Consider the following 20,425-nt stretch of genomic DNA (forward strand, 5'->3'; position numbering starts at 1 on the left):
TGTAACTTTCCAATAGGTGGAGTCTTAGGTGAAGGCTTAAAATAGGCTCTTTGGGCTTTTTGCCTCTCCCTACATTGTAAAGACATTGTATTTTCTTGTTTCATCATTTGTTGTTTATATTATGCTAAATAAAATGAAATAAAATAAATAATACCCTAATATGCTACACAAATGTGAATTTGTTACCTTAAAACTGTTGCAATTCTTTTAAACAGCTAATTTGACTAAGCATCCATATTTAACACAGGTGCTAACATCACAAAGTCAAAGTCCAGATTGCTTGTGTTTACATGTGAATTGCAGTCATTCTTTTAACTCACGATTGAGTCAAAACGAGAAAAATCCAACCATTGTGTTAAATAATACAGAAAAAAGTGTTCGTATACGTACTCAAGGTTGGATAAAATATGTGCAATATGCACATCGCCACCGCAAATCAACCCAGATTTTTCACATGTGCCACAGAAGCAATGCTGAAACGTGTACTCTTCATTATCTTCTGAGGCACACAGGTGCCTCATGGACTCATTGAGGGAGACACAGGACAACTTGCGCAACTTGTCGATCAATCTCTAACAAAGACATCTAACACATATACAGTAGCATCTTCATTCATTTTGCTTTGGCAACCACTGCACTTTTAAAGAAAGTCTACAGAAAGTCTACAGAACACAACCAGGTACATTCACAGTTTTAGACTAAAATCATTTTCTCATGTCTGTCTGTTGTTTAAAAACTGTAAAGTAGACCTGAAAGCCACAGTGGAAAGTATGTAAGCAGTAAGAGGGGGGTTGGATTATTGAGTTAATCTCTTGTTCCTCACCACAGTACACTGACAGGGGCTCTTACCGACCCCTTTGAGTCACCGGATACCTGGAGTGTGCAAGGCATACAGCCGGCGGTGGGTCAGCAGTCATGACAGATGGGGGGTGGTGTTACTGACAGGCTTGAGATGAGAAGAACAGGAGCACTTTCTACAAATAAATCAATAAAGACAGTGGTCACATTTTGTGTTTAATGCCAAATTGAACATTTATCTTAAATTAAAAACCCCTGAATTTAGAGTAATTTGGTAAATTCGTTTAGAGCAAGTTGGCTTTTTGTTTTTTACAATATTTTCTTTATTAACTTCACTTTCTATCATTTTACTCTTTGTTGAATTTGTGAATGTTTTGTTTTTTGTCTTTTAAAGTTTCCTGAAAATCCTGCACTGTAAATATAGTATTTTAAGTTTTTGACTGGTATTTAGTTGACATAAATTATAAACTTAATTTGTTCATTTAAAGTTATAGTAAAACAAAAAAATTTTTACATTAATGAACAGCTTTAATTGTGACTATTTGCCTATACTTTTACTACAATTAAAACCAAAAAAACATGGCTACTGTAGTAAAATACACTGTTAAAATATCTGTAGAAATTACAGTATTACTGGCTACTAGCTGGCAGTAAATTACTGTAGATTTTACATTTATGTTATTTACTGGCAACAGTTTGTTCAAAGTTAAATGAACATGAAACATTTTCAGTCTTTATCTTCTACAGTAAGTTACTGGCAAACTGCTGTATAATTAGCTACAGCTATTTTTTTACAGTGTGTTACCACAAAATAACCATGGTTTTGCTAATAGTAATCAATACACCAAAAATACACTTTTACCACAAAAAAGCATGGTTAATTTTCATAAGGGTAGTGCATGGTATAGATTTGTAAAAAAAATCTTCAATTATAAAAATCTTTTCATTTTACATTAAAAGACAAAAGAAAATGACCAAATATTGGCAGATTAATCATGTGGTGAAAATATTTGTCCATCTTTAAACAAAATATACATCACACTCCAAAACAATGCTGGGCTGTTTTAATCCTGGATAAAAGGCTTTCTCATCTCAGCTTTCTCATCTCAATTCATATTTTACGCGAGGTGTCTAATTCGTATTATTGGTACAACCACATTCATACATTTTTGTACGATTTGCCTTGACCCCTGTGATGTTGAGATTGGGTTGGAGTTTCACTATTGTTTTTTATGTTTTTGCACGATTAACTTTGTACAAATATACAAATTAGCCAACTCGTAAAATATGTAAGAATTCTTGTGAGATCAGGCTGGTTAAATGTGGACATTACACCACCAGCTGGGTTTGTCCATATTTTACCCAACCATGGGTTAAAACCAACCAGCATTTTAAGAGTCTTTAGCAAATTAAGGACTTGAATTCCATACTCTGTTTGAAACAAAACCTTTTATCAAAATAAAGATCCTGATGTGTATCACATAGTGGTGCTCAATAAAGGGGTTTACAGCAGACTGCTGTCAGCAGTTACTGTATCTGTGAATGAGACTTAAGGGAACATCCCATAATAAAGTGTAGGAGCATGTCTACATTGTAAATGTGTTTATGAACCTCACACTCACAAGCAAGAGCAGATTTACAGGCTTGTTTATGAGGACAGAAGCACAGAAGCTCTCGGACCCTCATAATGTGAATATATAAGACTCCAATAGAAAAACATATAGCACGTTTTAAAAGACGAAAGTAAAACTGCATTAACAAAATATAAAAAAAAATGGCATCTGCAAATAAATGATGCAAGACCTTTTATAAAATGTCACTTGCTATTTTGCAATTCGATCTCAATGTAATTTTATTGAATGCAAGTTTAGTTTCTCTTAAGTTTTCTTTGGTGTTTTATGTGTATCTCTCTTCAAGTTTGTACACTGTCAGAAAAAATGCTTCCTAGCTGTCACTGCAAAGTACACCTTTGCATCTCAATTCATATTAGGTACTTTATTATTAAACCTTTATTTTACCTGAAGAAAGCACATTGAGATTAAAAATCTCTTTTAAAAAGGCATCCTGCAGATTGACAGATACAAGCACTTAGTTTATATTAGTACCTCAGAGGTATATATTGGTACCAATGTATAAATATTTATACCTAAATGTGCCATATTAAAAACTTTTTACAGTGTAGGCTTTAATTATTTAAACTTCCCCTTTCTAGTGATTTCAAACATTCAAATGCATATTAAAATATCTGGTATCACTTGTTAACAATTAGTTAATGCATTAGCTACCATAAACTAACAATGAAAAATAGCATTATTAATCTTAATAATCTAAGTTCATGTTCATTTTAGCATTTAGTAATACATTATTAAAATTAAACTTTTAAACGATTAAGATTAATTAATGAACTATGAACTAACATGAATAACTGTATTGTTTATTAATGCATTTACTATTACTACCTTATTCTAAAGTGTTACCAAAATTTAAAATTTTAACAAACCCCCCAAAAAATATATTTTTTTATTTTAGCAAACTGGCTTGAATTTTCCTGTTTTTTAAACCTTGCAAAATAATTTTTTATAAGGTTTTACTCCTAAAGAGCTATCTTTCTTTTCAAACATTTAAAATATATTGATTCATATTTTCTAATGTAATTACACATTCAATAATTTGTACATGCAAACACTTTATGGGTGCCCATCTTTATAATAATCACTCTATTATCTCTAATCTCTGTATAACATTTATTTTAATATTCATCAAGCTTATTCAGGACCATAATGGTCGCAGCTAATTAAAGGCATGGATATTCTCACCGAATCCTCTCTTTTCACACACAATGTCTTAACCTTTATTTCTCACAGTTCAGCATCAGCCCCACCCAGAAACACACTCCCAATTTTCCCACCCTTTGGCTCGACACCACCTGTCAATCAAAAGACGGGCAATCAGTCATCAGGCGTGAAAAGACCCCTCTCCCTTCCTTCATTCTCTCCCATAACGTTCCTTTATTTCTTTATCCCACTCTTTCTGAATGGGCGTGACATATTTAATCTCCATCACACCTCCTCTAAATTCCCGCCGTCGTCCACCATTGGCTGGCTTAATCACCGTCGAGGCAGACAGTGGTGTCTTTTTTAGGGGTCTATAGGATCAACTCGACCCCCCTCCTCCTCCGTACCCCGCCTCTCTCCACGCTCTGTGTCTTCAGGGTCAGGGCCCCCCTCGGACCGGGGCCCTTTGAGCGCGGCAAACAGGATCATGTCGAGAATGGAGCTTGATTTAGTTTTAACAGGGGGCTGCGTCCGTCAGTAAGTGGTAAATGAATATACATTAGCTGCGAAAGGACCACGGGGAGGAGAGAACAGAGACGCACAGATCTGAATGCTGAGAAGGAGGAGAAGGGGGTGTGAGAGCTCGAATAGAAAGGGAAGGGGTTCTCGCTTTCCTCCACAGGAACCCCAAAGCAGTTAATTGGAACGTTTGTTTGTTCTTTACGTCTTCACTGAGATGAGAGCTAAGATCAAAGTTTGTCACATGTTGATTCCCACAGAATGGAAATTAAAGGCTTGCGCCCACAGCTGCAGACTAAAAACTATTTGTTTGTGTCATTGTCTGTGACTAAATGTTGTATCAGTGTCCTCTGGATGTCTCTGCAATACTAGCTGAAGGTCTGGACACACCTGTGCTTTTTATTAATAGATTAAAATATAAGTTTATGAAGTAATGCAAGTGATATTAAGTGGTATTAAGTAATGATCTGTGTTACATTTTGTCAAAGAAAGGAAAGTTTTTCATGTATACTGGACACATGTTGGCTGTTTTATCTTCACAGTCCATGATTAAAAAGTTAATTTTTATATGAATACAATTTCATTTTTTCAAAAAATGTATATGCAAGCACAATGCCTATTGCAAGTTTTAAGCATCAAAATGATTTTAAGATCACAAAAAACTGATTTAGTCAAGTGCATCCAGCCTTTGACTGACATTGTACGTTGAAATTATTTTTACTTCCATTGATTGAAATATTAAGGACATTTTTGGTCAAATCTGTAAGGTGCATCTACCCCTTGACCTTAAATATCAAGTTATCGGTTTGGTCTTGTTGTTAATGGCACAGACATGTGGCATGGTCACCTCTGACATCATCCAATTGACCCCAAACAAGCAAATGTCATGAACTTTCACCCCAACATAAGTTGACAAGGGACATAAAGATGGTCACCGGTCATAGAGGGCAAGAATTTTCAAGGGGTTAAAAACTTCATGTCTTGTTAAACCGAATAAAGGATTCATAATGCAGAAAGAGACATTGCGGCCAATTGCACAATTTAAATGAATATTTCAATATTTTAAATATGACTCCTAATGTTTCCACATTTTAAATCATTCTTTATTAATCAAAATAAAAATACATTGTTTTTATTCTTGTTTATATCAGAAATACATCTGTGTGTAGTGTGTAAAGAAAAAGGGAGTACTTAAATTAATGTAGGAATTACAGTATATAGATAATTTAATCTGGCATTAGACAAAAAAATACAGATTTATAACTTTTTTATCAATCTTACAATAAAGAAAAGACAATAAACAATCAAACACATAGTGTACAACATTTAAGAAAAAAAATAGAAATATTTAAATACAGATTGCACATTGTTGTTCAGTAAAATTTTAAAGTTAAAACATGACATTTACTTCTGAAATAAATGCATACATGCTAAAAACAATCAGGAAAATAAATGTAAGCTTACAGAAACGTTTTAAGTACTTTGTTGTTGTTGAAATATTAATATTTCTTTATTAAGGTGAACACAATGTGCATTTGCTGATGCAAGAAAAAGACTACATCTGTTTTTATAAAACAATTACACAATGATCAGCAATGTTTGAACAAGAAAATCTTAACACATTTAAATGTCATTTATTTTGATAGGGTAGACATATTAAAAATTTAACTGCTTGGTAGTTTAGAGGTTGTGTGGTTTTTGGTCACAGTTTCTCTGACCACATTAACAGGAAAATTAATCAAAGTTTTTAACATAGAAATAAATTAATTTTCAACATAAATTTGACTGATTGATAATCTGACAATATGTGTAAAATACAAACAATTTAAGACAATATAGTATATACATCTTTATACGACACCATAAATCATCTGTTCATTAAAATGAACTCACACGTCTTGTGCCAGATTTGCTTCGTTAAAGCATAAAGAAATGTCTGTTTAATTTTGCGTTTTTGGCTGAATGTTGAGGTTAACAGAGAAAAGCAGCAGGAAATCCTGACAGAGGTCACACTGCACGCGTGCTGCTTCGTGTTAGCGCTGCTCCACGAAATTCGTCTCTGTCCTGCGTGGAAAAACTGTGGGTTATTTTCACAACTATATTTAAGATGACTCACCAATTAACTAATTTTAACCCAAATCGTAAGACGATTTGGATAAACGCGTCTGTTTAATGTCTAATATAAACGTATTTAAACAATTAGACTCATGCAACAGCAACGCGGTCATCATGCGCCATCTTGTGGCAGAAATACGCTATAACACAAAACAGCAGAAGAGACCGTAACATAAATTATGTTTAAAATTTGGTTTAACATGCAGGCTTTTTCAGTTTTTTCCTATTCGCCTTACTATAAACCCCTTTACCAAGATATTATAAGCAAACCCTTAATAATACATTTCATAGTCATTTCTTATGTATAAAATGTTGACGTCGTAGACTTTTTAACGTGTTTAAATATCTACTCATACCAGTTTATGTTTATCAACGGAAATTATCATTATGAAAAGATACCAACAATTTTACTGAACAAATGCGTCCATTAAAACACCTATTCAAATTTCCATAGGGCTCCATGGAGCATTCAGACCACTTGCGCCCCCTATTGGAAAAAATCAACATTACCGTTTAACGGGAACAAAGGCTCAGTAGATGCCAAAAGTGATGTGCGCAAATTTGCACAATATTTGTTTTCATGTAAGATTATGTAAAATTAAACCGAGAAACTGATTAAACTTAGAAAACTAAACTTGGTTGATGTATTTGACTAAAAGTGCACAGAAAGCTGACTACAGCTTTATCAGTTAAATATTTAAAAATGTAAATGCTTTGCATATGTTTTAGTGTAATTTTTATACTTTATATTTGTCTTAAAAATGAGCTCTAAGCATAACTACACAGCATGTAAACAAATTATTAATAATTATTAATATGTTTAAATAAAGGGTGACTAATATAAGTGAATAATAAAAAAATAATCTGTGAGGTTAATGCCCAGTTTCACAGACTACAAATGTTTGAGCTGTCATTGTTTTGTCTCAAGATGCATACAAGTAATGTTTAATTCTAAGGCAATGACTTAAATATCAGTACACAGTAAGCAATCAGTACACCACTACTTACACGTCTGCATGTTTGTTGGGGATCATGTGATTGGTGTAAGCCAAGATAGGAGGAACACTTTCTTCATCCTCAGGTACCTACAGCCAATAATGAAAGGAAGATTTAAATAAAAGTTGAATAAATTGCCTAAAGTAATTTAATAAATGTTAAATACTGTATATCTAAACATAGTTATAGGGACATAAATTATTTGTGAACAAAACAATCTTTTAAACCGAAGCTTAGATGAACCACCTTACCTCCCAATAGCACTCATCATCAAAGCAGTTGTCATCTGCCGGATCGCCCCAGATCGGCAACTTCAGGATACAGCCTGTTGGAGGAGTAATACAAGTTACACAAACAATATGTGACCCTGAACCATTCATTAAGTCATTAAGGGTAAATTTTATGAAATTTAGATTTATGCACCATCTAAAGGTTTAATAATATGTTTTATATTGATGTATGGTTTGTTATGTTAGGGCAATATTTGGCCGAGATACAACTATTTGATAATCTGGAATCTTGGGGTGCAAAAAAAAAACTTGAAACATTTACTTTAACGTTATTCAAATGAAGTCCTTGTAATTGCATCCACTCACAAAAATAAAAATTGTGATATTTATTTACAGTAAGAAATTTACAAAATATCTTTACTTAATATCCTAATGGCATAAAGGAAAAATCAATAATTTCGACCCATACAATGTGTCGTTGGCTATTGCTACAAATATACCCATGCGACTTAAGGTTTTGTGGTCCGGGGTCACATATGGCATCTCTTTACGCTAATACATTGGAAAATTGCCAGATATTGTATTACACAATCTATTCTAGTATTCATGTCACACACACACACCTGTCCAGTCTAATGACAGTTTAAACAAATAGCTTTAGATCTTTTTGTATTTGTTGTGCTGTTGTGTAACAGTGATGCACACAAGGAGAAAACATCACAATATGTTTCACAGATGACTGAACTTTAAAAAGTTTCCATTTACCAACGAAAATGCCCCCTCCTATTCCGAAACATAAGGCCACACAAAGTCCGGCTGCCTGGAATCCTCCTTGAGCTGTTGGAACTCGCTTAGCAAACTTGTCTACGAAGTCAAATGTATTTGTCAACCCTAAAAAGCAAAAGTGAACATAAGCACGTATGTGTCATCATGTGGATTTATAGTGGAATTTCAGGAATTTCATTTTTGATTAATAAATGTTCATCCTGAGATATTTCAGTTCAATGTAAGATTTTTTTTCTAAACATTCACTATACCCTTTAACTCTGTGTAAAGTCCAATATTACATATCTTCTCACCCAAATTTGAATGACGAAAAAAATCGGCAAATAAATAAAATAAGTTGGAAAATTCTGTCATCATTTACTCACTCTCATGTTGTTACAAACTCCCATAAATTTCTTTATTTTGATGAACACAATGGAAGATGTTTTGAGGAATATTTGTAACCAAACAGTTTTTGGACCCCATTCACTTCCATAGTGGGAAAAAGAATACTATATTCAATGGCGGCCGGTGACTTCTTTTTTTCGAGGGCACACGATGCGAAGTTCGTCACAACATGTATGTAGCCCGTCATGTGTGTGGTTCGTTATGTCAAAATATGTGTTCTGCGTGTCAAGTTGTCCTGTGTGTATCACGTGTATTGTCAAAATAAGTGCCTGCTGCAGATGCGTCTAAAGGGTTTATGATAAAAGAGACGCTCGCGTTTGCCAGATACTCGCATAATCTCATGTGTAATCAGAGTTTACTGCTATGTGAGTGTCTTGCGTATATTTTGTGAACGTGAGCGTCTCTTTTATCATAAACGGTTTTGACGCGTGTGCAGCAGGCACTTATTTTGACAAAACATGTGATGCACATGGTTCACATGACACAACAAACACATATTTTGAAAACACAAGCAACCACGACACTCTGAACACTTATTATAAATTTGCACCCCTCGGAAGAGCAGTCACCAGCCGCCACTTACTATGAAAGTGAATGGGGTCCACAAACAGTTTGGATGCAAACATTTCTCAAAATATCTTCCTTTGTGTTCATCAGAACAAAGACATTTATACAGGTTTGTAACAACATGAGGGTGAGTAAATGATGACAGAATTACATTTTTGGGTGAACTCTCCATTTAAATGTTGGGGGCGTGTCCGCTGTCACGGCTGAAATCACAAGCTACCATCTCTCTCAACTTTCAAATACTGCTACCTAACCTAAATGGATGCTTGTGATTGTGTTAGGGGCGGGGCCATGCACTGTCTCTCCAGTGCGGCATCGAACCACCATTTAGCACGAAAATTCCTCAAATGTGGAGTGTAATGGGGAGTACACACCCAACACGAATTCAACAATGTGCGCGAGTAGATTACATACATACAAAGTCAATGCAAAGATGCGAATAGATGCTAATAGATGCGAACTCGCTTAGTGCAATGCAAATGACGCGAATACAAATGACGCGATTGCAGCAAGAACACATGCTATTCGCCTCCAACTAAAGCGAAAAATTCGCATGACAAAGTTATATCCCGTAAGTAATCTAGAGCGAGGAACGAAATATTTCGCGTTTGCTGTGTACGCAGCATATGCCCCATTTAGACTGTTAGCGACTAGCATTAGCAAAGCAATGTGATCTAATTAATTTTAATGGAAGCTTGGCGACTTCTGGCGAACGTATGGCAACCAGATGGCTGCAGGAGGCACAATGTTATTACGCAGTGCCGGAAAACCGTCCCCTGCTATTGAAAGTTACAAAGGGGACTATTTTCGTCTGTTGCCTCCTGTAATATCATTGCGCCTCCTGCAGCCATGTCACATCAGCAAAGTCCTTGATTAGTACGCCAGAATGAGAGTATAGTTCATAGCCATATCTGCATAGAAAATTGCTACTTTACACGATGTAACTACAGAAAAGTCAAATTTTAAATCAGAAAAATATCAAAACTCTTTGTTTATTTTTGAGTGCGATGCTAATGGTCTAATCAGATTCAATGGATTATGCTAAGCTATTCTAAAAGTGGTACCGCCAGAACGGGAGATCAGCTGAATGGATTCCAAAATGATAAAAATCAAATGTTTAACCCTAGGGGAGCTGGAAAATGAGCCTATTTTCAAAAAAAGTGGAGTGTCCCTTTAAAAGAGACAGGCAACCACCAGCTTAAGGGGTGGTTCACATTTCGCATTTTTTGTGCGCACAAATATGTTAATTTGAATGTAGACACGCGGAAAGCACGCTCAAGTAGAACGTCGGTGCCGCAGCAAGTTGAAAATACTTCAAGAACTTTTCAGAATGCCGAGTCGAGCACTGGAAGGAAGGAGGAAAGCAACGCGGTCGCATTTTCTTTGCTGCTTTGCGTTTAGAAACAATTCTCTGAAATGACTTTACACAGACTTTAAACTGTTTAGTTGACATCTTAAACTTTAAATGTCAGGGATGCAAATTTAGCACAAGTTTTAACTGGCTCACCCTAACGGCCCATAAACCGTCTCGCTGGCAGCTGCGGCCGAGATGGCGCCCACGATTCCTCCGATGACCCCTGGCATGGCGTGCAGGTTATGAATGCCACAGGTGTCTTGAATCTTCAGTTTCTCCTCCAGGAATGGCTGAGGAACATCAACAAGCGCAAGAACATTCATGAACATCCCATCATTAAAAACATGATTATGAACACCTCGAAAATCACAGTCGAGGGCGCACGATGCGAAGCTCGTCACAACATGTATTTAGCCCGACATGTGTGGTTCGTGTGTGGTTGCTCATCCAAGGGGCACAAATTCAAAATAAGTGTTCGGTTTGTCATGTGTGTTGCTCGTGTTTTCAAAATATGTGTTTGTTGCGTCATGTGAACCATGTGCATCACGTGTTTTGTCAAGGTAAGTGCCTGCTGCACACGCGTCAAAACCGTTTATTATAAAAGAGACGCTCACATTCACAAAATACATGCAAGACACTCCCTTAACAGTAAACTCTGATTACGCATGAGATTATGCGAGTATCTGGCAAACGCGAGCGTCTCTTTTATCATAAACCCTTTAAACGCGTCTGCAGCAGGCACTTATTTTGACAAGACACGTGATGCACATAAGATCACTTGACACGCAGAACACATATTTTGAAAATAAGAACCACACACATGACGGGCTACATACATGTTGTGACAAACTTCGCATCGTGCTGGAATAAATAAAGCTTTGACATAACGAATAAAATTGAATTATAGTATTAAATGTTACTAAAGCTGCGTTTGCTTGTTGGGTCTCGACAGTATGATGAAATCAATTTCTCAGTGATTCAGTACTGATTTAACTTTTGTACAGTGGTGTACATCAAAGACTTGGAAATTGGTATCACTTTACAAGCAAATTGTAGAATTACAAGCAAGTAAAACAAAACTCACAGAGATGAAAATATAGCCCAGTGTGGATATAATCCCACAGAAGAAACCCACGATCAAAGCACCATACGGAGACAACATAAATTCAGCCGCTGTTCCTACAGCAACTCCTCCAGCCAATGTCGAATTCTGGATGTGAACCTGGAGAGAAATGAAAACATTTTAGACGATCCCTCCAGTGGGGCATGAATTGTTTCATGTTAAATTAAGGATTTGAAACACAATTTGGTATAAGGGGCATTTCCAATAAGATAAAAAAAATTACAGCAGCCATTTCCAGAGGAGCAAGTTCGTTTAATGTCACCACTAGAGGGCATTTTATGTAAGGAATAAGACAAGGAAGACTGGCAGGAACGTAGTAGGGAAGAGCATGGCACAACCTGACACATTTTAGTTTTGTCTCAATAAAAAAAAAAATGTTTGATTTTGTTTGTATTTTTACACACGCAACACACACATACACACATCTGTGCTACATATTAACATATGGATTTAATGTAAAGTTGACACACCAAAGCTCCAAACGTATAAAAATGTATTTCTTGTGTGTAATCTAATAACTAAAATGAAAAATGCTACCATGTCTAGCTTTCCATGTTTCTCGAACAGGCTGGACATGGCCATCGCGGTCAGGACGGTGGAGGCCAGAGCCAGGTAAGTGTTGATGGCCGCTCTGTGCTGACCGTCTCCGTGATCAGCGATGGCGGAATTGAAACTGGGCCAGAACATCCAGAGGAACAGAGTGCCTGCGTGAACAGATTTTACAAAAAAAAAAATCATCCTACCTGTACCTGTTGTTATAAATACAGTATTGTATATCTGATGGGCTTTACCAATCATGGCAAACATGTCCGAGTGGTAAACCGATCCGTTCAGGAGTTTGCTCTTATCCAAGTTCGGCCGATACAGAACCCACGATATGGACAGACCGTAATAAGCACCAAACGTGTGGATCACCATTGAGCCACCAGCATCTTTAGCCTGCGATTGCACAGAGTATTACATATACATACATATTCTGTTTGTCCAAACAATGGAAGACTAATGGGTGAAAATGAGTCTCACATGGATAATATTGAGGATGATGTACTCTTCAACAGCAAACAGCGTGACGCCAAACAGAGTCATGACCAGCAGCTGAACGGGGCTGACCTTTCCCAGCACGGCACCGTACGCTATCAGACAACCCGCCACACAGAAATCTGCATTGATCAGGCTAAAAAACAAAAGCATATGTGACCCTCATATCTTTATATTCATATATGTATAAGACATTTATATATCAATCAGTTATTTGGGATGACCTGACCCCGACCCTGTCCTTCATTTTAAAGGAAAGATGAAAATCTCTACCGTTAAAAAATAAACAGTGCTGTACTGTATTGTACTTTACCGTACTCTCTGTTTTGTTGGTCAGGCTTAGAGTTTGAAATTAATGTTTAAACACAAAACAAATATTGCCTGTGGGAATAACGGTGATATGGGAGATAAACAGCAGAGAGGTTTAATCAACACAACGACCGACCACAATCATATAAAGCGTCACGTCCCGTACACGGAACACCTAAGATTACTTCAATATTGCTGAGGTAAATTTTGATCTTTCACTACAAACTATATATCGATGGAAATGTCTAGAATAGACATATCAACGGTGTTTTATAAAATAAATTATGTAGGGAGAGTAATTGATTCATTTATGGAGAGAATGTCCCTCAAAACATTTATATCCTGCTAAATGTCCCTGTCCCGCCAGCGGGATGCCTACATTTACTTTATTGATTTGCATGTGAATTCTTATCTTATCATGACAAATATATATTGTGTAAAAGCTCTACGGGTTTTCATTTATCATCAGGATTTTGGGAAAGAAATTACATAGTGAGAGCCATTTTATAAAATGCCACAGGTCCACAGGTGGGCCCATTATATTTTTGTAACACAAATGCCCTATCTAAACCTAAAATATCTTGACAAACTATATATTATTGGGGTCATATACAGAAAAGGTGGAATTCAGGTGATGAAAATTTGCTTAAATGAACTTCTTTCAACATACCCAAAACTTCTTTAAAGCATTAATTAACTTGTCACATATATGAATCCGCAAAACAGGGAGCTTAATCTATTTTTAACTTTTTAATACATTTTAATAAAGAATCCATGAGTCATTTATTTGTCATTGGTGTTATCTGTAATTTAAACAACATTAATGTTGATACTAAATATTTTTTCTCATTACAGCTTGTGTATTTAGTTAAAGGTTGAGTAGAGGAATGATAACAGCAAGAAAAATTATTGATTATTAATATTTGTTTAATTAAATTATTTATCTTTACCCAGCATTGTATGAAATTATTTGATTCTCAGTTTGACTTTTTTCTTTAAAACTAACAAAAACAAAAATATTCAACCAAAAAGGCTTTAATGCAAAGACTGAAATATCAACAATGTCTTACATCCCAATTCAACAACAAAATATTATTAGAAAGTACAAGAAAATACATTCATAACACCAAAACTTGGTTTAACACAAATGACAGTGTAACACCAATGACAAAATTAGAATATAATAATAGATAATGAATATGATAAAACTTAAAAAATGTTCCATCTTGTTTTGTTTTTATGCTTTTATGTTGGTCAGTTAAAGGAATAGTGCTTAGGAAGTACTCATTAGAGAAGTAACACCAAAATTACGGTAACACCAATGACAATTTACAGAAAAAACTCATATTTTAACAAAATGGCTGCCATTATCCATGTGCTATTTCATCAGAGATGTAACAATCACATACTTATTCAGTATAATATTTTTATGTAAAGATCTTAACACTCCCAGCTATAAAAAAAGAGTAACACTAATGACATCCAAAAAATTTTATCTCAAAATTCTTAGATATATCATGATATTTTAGACAAATAAGGTAAGACATCTCACAAACCTTTTGCCTTCCTCCACTGCATTTCTTTCACTGACCTCTTGACCCATGAAAAACTTCAAAGAGCTGATGCATTGTTTCAAAATAAAGGTGCTTTGGGTAGGGTAACACCAATGACATAAATTTGGTGGACAAATATTTATTTGATATAATTCATATTAATAGTGTCTTTTTACCATTTCAGTGTTGTAGTGAAATCATACAGGGTTAAAGGTACATGTAAATTAGATTTGTTTTGTAAAAAACATGGTTTTAAATAATAAGTACACAGTTCAACTTCCATGTATGATCAAAGGGACAGGGCAATTTTCAGAACCATTTAAAAAAAATTAAAAAGGGGAAAAAAAGAAATTTAAATAAATAAACTCTCTCATCATTTTAAGGACAGTCTATATTTATTACATATATATCATTATGGGATTATTGGGTCAAATTAAATGATTAAGGGGTCTGCAAAAGCAAGGGACAAGCATTTCCACCTTTTTTGTAGAATGACCCATTGGAAAGCTTTGAGAGTGTTTTCATATTTTACAACCATTTTGGGGAAATTATGACGTGGTGAGAGCACGGGACCACAGGTGGACCCAATTTGTTTTTACATAAAGCACTAATACCCAGTTCAAATCTGAACAATTTTGACAAACTATATATCATCGGAAAGCTCTAAGAGTGTAGTTGTCATATATCATCACCATTTTGAGAAAGAAATGAAGTAGTGAGAGTCATTCTCTAAAAGGTCACAGGCCCACATTTAAGCCCAATTTGTTCTTACATATTTCTAACACTAAACCCCTACTCTAAACCCAAAAAATCTTGATAAACTATATATCACTGGAAAGCTCTCAGAATGTAGTTTTCATATGTCAAAGTCATCTGATGATAGAAATAATGCAGTGACAGTTTTTTTGTTACATGCCCCCCACCCATAGGAATGCATATTACTTTTCTATATTCATAACACTATATCCTAATATAAATCTAATAAAATGTTGACAATCATTGGAAAGCTTAGTTTATATTTCAAAACGTTTTAGCAGTGATAATAATGCAGTGACAGTAATTTATTAATTTGTGACAAGAGTATGCAGCAAACTGTTGACCCCTAGTGGCTGTTGTTGGTAAAACCACTAAAAGTGTGACACAAACCTCATTTTATGTGATTTTAACTTGAAATTTGGATCACAACTGCTTGAGAAATATGGCTTCATGTTTACATTATTACATTTTTATATATATTTTATAACATAAATATTTTATTGGATTATTTTTACTTATTAAAATAAATGTAAACTGATTTAAAAAAAAAATTCTGTTTAATATTTTCACCTACTTACACTTCACTGAAAAACCTTAAATTGTCTTCTTTAAAACACGACCAAGCCTTGTAGGCTTCTAGACCACAAAATGCCAGAGTTATATTAATTTGAAAATGCACTTCAACTTTTCACCCCCCCACTCAAAAGGGTGGGGTGACGGTTAAAGGTAACTCACAAATGAGAATAAACGTACTTTTCTATGCCGATCTTGATCTTTCCATCGGTGTAATCCAGGGAATGAAACCAGCCCTGCATCAGAAGAGCCCACTGGATGCCGAAAGCCGCAATCAGGAAGTTGAATCCCACCGCTCCGAATCCGTACTTCTTCAAGAAGGTCATGAGAAACCCGAAGCCCACGAAGATCATGACGTGGACGTCTTGAAAACCTGCAGAAAGAATCGAAAACACAATGACTATCTATTGAAAAATGGATATTTAACGATCATGACGTAAACATGCTATTGTGCTTGAGTTGACATAATAGTTTTTTGGAAATAAAATAAAAAGTCATTGATGTCCATTACAAGTGGCAGTTGAAAGCACCATTATATCTTGATACCAGGGAACAATTCGTTGATTTTAAGGGTCATTAAGACATGCCATCAAGAGGACAATCGGTTGACAGTTTAAAGAATGACATCTATAGAATTTCGGAGATGAAAAGGACCATACACTTAGATTTACAACTGACACACCCACATGTTAATGCTCAAACATATGTTTCATCACGTCCGAGGTGATGAATGTAACCGGAGGTCAATATGACAGTGTAAATGTACCAGATCTATACATTATCGGTTAATGAGTTTCTCTGAAAAAGATGGGGTTGGGTTGTTTTTTGTGAATATGTTTTGCATTTTCCACAACAAAATCCAAGGGCACGACAATGCTGGTGACACCACGAACCTATCATGTCAAAAGTTAATGACAACAGACAATGCTGTGGTTTCTGAACAAGCCCTTATTTGCACAGTAATAAAGACCTTGCTGTCATTGTTACCATAAATGGAGTAACAGAAACCAAAAACATTTTGGTTCCCTAATCAAGAATGATGCTTCGCCTTGAAATCGATTTGTACAATGCTATAACCCAGACAGTGGATGACTCCGGGCCAGATCCGCACCGGAGCTGCTGATTTCAGCGTGGACCCAGCCCAAAGTCCACAAAACCAACAGACTGCCAAAATACGCCATTATGCCCCATGCAATTGGGTCTTATACAGTTAATTCTTATTGCACACTGAAGGAAATGTTCAAATGAATGCAATGATACATTAAACGGTATCAAATTTTACATCATCAACAATGCCTATACAAAACACTCCACCCTGTCTAGTGCTTTTGCTGTATCCGGACAGATTTCCATAATCACTGAACACCTTACGTCTGGTCCTCAAGTACTACTAAGAGATGAACTCCAGTTACACTTCAACCAGAACAATTGCAACAATACGCCTGGATGACATTCGATCGCCCCCCGACAATAGTTGGTTTCATAAAGCACCTGTCACGTACGACTTGAATCTTCGAGAAGTCTAGTACAGAAAACAGTCGGATACGGGGACCAAAGATAGTGACAGAGACACCTTCAAAGACTCTAAAGATGACAAACGATACGGATGCATAACCACTTCACATACACACATCTCTCCCTGTAGGGGACACAAAAGAGTATTTGCAGTGAAAACAGCACTTCACATAGATTCCCATTGAAACCGTGTAGATGAAAAGGTATACGTGTCAGAGTTAGATGAGTGTTTAAGCCTGTGGATATACAGTAGCATAGTTAGTTTTGTATTGAAATATTTGTAAATGTCATCCTGTGGTGCACCATCATGTATTGTTGCATGATTTGTTTGCTAGCACTAAATCTCAAATAAATTTGGGAGTTTTTCCATTAAAGTGACTTTGATACACAAGATACATGGGGGACATTGATCAAGAACGTGCAATGATGAAAAAAATGCATTACAAATTCGATTATAAATTATGAACCATCACTTTGTCTCAGTATGATTTAATGGTGTCTGTTGGTTCTCATCATCTATATAACATCTCACTAATAGTAGCCAACACATTACCAGTAAAGACGACCTGAGACCAGTATAGCTTTCATTAAAACCCCAATATGATATGAACTATTAAATCCACTAGAATTTTTGTGATGTTTGCTGTTTTTTTAGAAGAGAGGACTGGGAACCAGACACTGAAATGGTCATCCTTACAAAAATTAACCATGGTTTTACTACATTAAAAAAAACATGGTTACTGTAGTTAAATGATAGTATAATGATTTTGAAAACCATGGTTTTTAAAACTTATAGTTAAACCATGGCCAATGTAGTAAAACCATGGTTAAAATTCGTAAGGGCAATGAAAATGTTTAATTCATAAATAAAATGCAAAACATTTTGGTTTGTATAAGTGCACAAGTTTTCTTTTTAAATGTAATGGCATCAATGTATCCCTAAAGTACATCCCTGTCTCTGTGTTATTTTAAAGGCAAAATTATGAACATTTAAAATATATTTTAATAAAAAGAAATACAATAATAAAGAACAATGTAATATTTAAATACAAAAATAATAATTAAAACAAGAACATGCTTGGCAAAATTATAACACAATAAAATCGTAAGATTAATTATTAAATTAAACTAATTAAAATATTAATATAGAGAATACATCAGAGAAAGCAAATCACTTACTGGGATATCTGAAGTAGTAGTCATTTTCAATATCACTTGTAATATTATTATGATTTTTGAATTCAACCCAGTGGGTGTCTGACTCCTCATTATACCGCACGAAAACCCCAAAAAGTACGATCATAGCCAGCTGCCAGATCAAGCACACGGTGGGTAAACTCCATTTCATATTAGTGTTTTTGGGGCGATCGTTGGCGCAGAGGCAGTTCCCCATTTCTGCTGTTAGAGAGCAACCTGCTGATGCTGCTAAAACATGTGGACGCGCATTAGTGCCACTTATAAACGCATCGGGAGCGCGGAGGTGTGTCTGCCTCCTCGTTCCTCGCCCCTTGGGCATAAAGGACAGACACAAAAATGTTTAAGGATGAATGGTAGCTGAACTTTGTGCCGGATGATTTATGATTGATTTCAGTGCAGCTGTGCCTATATATATAGCCTATATTGTATGGGATATCGGTCCATATTGTCGAATAAAACTTTTAATTTTGGAGGGATGAGGGGATTTGAGAATACAAATTGCCTTTTTTAGGTGGTAATGCCAATAGGAAATATTCATTAAAACGTAAAATAGGAAAAATATTATGGAATATAAAATATAATAATTCAGCGATGTCACGCGCAGTAACGGACGATTGTAGCTATTTACGTAATGACGTGTGTAATTTCAAACGGACATTGCTGACTACTTTTTTAAAATTACTGTGCAGTGTTGTATATAAATATAATTGTATTTTGTTTAATTTAAATAATAATAATAATAATAATAATTAAACTAACGTTAACGTTAACAATATATCAGAGATTCTGCCATAGGATCATAAATTGTTGTCACGTGACCTTAAGCTTAATGTACGTATTTCGGAGTAAAATATTCGTTTCTGTACGATCTTAAAAATGTAAAAATATAGATTTATTAAGTGTAAAAATATAGCTGTCCAATCAAATAACCAGAGATATGTTAAAAAGAGTGACATTGAAATCGTGGCTGCATTGCATTGTGGATATTCACGTCTGTGCATGCATTACATTCCGTACAAAATATTAGTTTGTTCAAATACTCTGAATACACTCGTTTTACTTGTATAGTTGCATTATGTCTATGAAAAATAAATTATGACATTGATGCATACAACTTTAAAATACACTGAAAAAAATGATTCATTGAATTTAATAAAAAAATTTAAGGTAAGTGGTTGCAATCAATTCATTTAAGCTACATTTAAACAAAAAACATTAGTAAAGTTAAATAAAATATAAAACTTTTGTTTAAATATAGCTTAAATAAATTGATTGCAACCACTTACCTTAAAAAATTTATTAAATTCAATGAATCATTTTTTCAGTGTATAAAGGCTACTGGGGTGGTTCTTATAAATGCTGAAGTTGGGCAATTTTTTGCATTATGGCTGGTATGTGTACCTGTTTTAAACCACTGCCAGTTTCGAATAGCTATTCCTAAGTAGTTACATAATAATATACATGTATTTGTCATGCTTGGTAACTTCTCTGTCCACAGGCAAAGCCTATGCGAACACGCTGGTCACCCTGGATATTATTGTTACTGATTTATTAGATAGAGAATGTTCCTGCTGTACACACGTCTGAGGACATGACGTCCCTTGTAATTGATTGTGGTTTCTAGGAAATTGACATGAGAAGGGTGTTGTCTAACTCCCAAGGGTCCAAACATTATGTGAAGAGGGACTTGCCCTGCTTATAGCAACATTTTTATTATTTCTGTTTCTATCTTCTGTTTTTCTGACATAAATCACCTTTTGACAGCTTTTTGGCACATGGCCACTTACCTGCACTGTCAAACATAAAGGTACAAAGCTGTCCCTGGGGCAGTACCC

At 35.2% G+C, this 20,425-nt stretch overlaps 1 protein-coding gene across 1 annotated transcript; it reads right to left on the reverse strand.

The window, feature by feature from the left end:
* Nucleotides 1-5,470: 5,470 nt before the first annotated feature.
* On the reverse strand, nucleotides 5,471-18,979 carry rhcgb (Rh family, C glycoprotein b). Its single transcript, XM_073868534.1, has 11 exons — nucleotides 18,573-18,979; nucleotides 16,059-16,251; nucleotides 12,673-12,823; nucleotides 12,441-12,588; nucleotides 12,187-12,353; nucleotides 11,611-11,748; nucleotides 10,678-10,816; nucleotides 8,198-8,320; nucleotides 7,454-7,527; nucleotides 7,215-7,291; nucleotides 5,471-6,155 (listed from the first exon to the last, which is right to left on the reverse strand). Exons 1-11 carry the CDS (start codon nucleotides 18,907-18,909, stop codon nucleotides 6,125-6,127), a joined length of 1,578 nt encoding a protein of 525 aa, XP_073724635.1. The 5' UTR covers nucleotides 18,910-18,979; the 3' UTR covers nucleotides 5,471-6,124.
* Nucleotides 18,980-20,425: the final 1,446 nt, after the last annotated feature.

Source organism: Misgurnus anguillicaudatus, chromosome 6 (assembly GCF_027580225.2).
Source record: "Misgurnus anguillicaudatus chromosome 6, ASM2758022v2, whole genome shotgun sequence".
NCBI classification, from domain to species: Eukaryota; Metazoa; Chordata; class Actinopteri; order Cypriniformes; family Cobitidae; genus Misgurnus; species Misgurnus anguillicaudatus.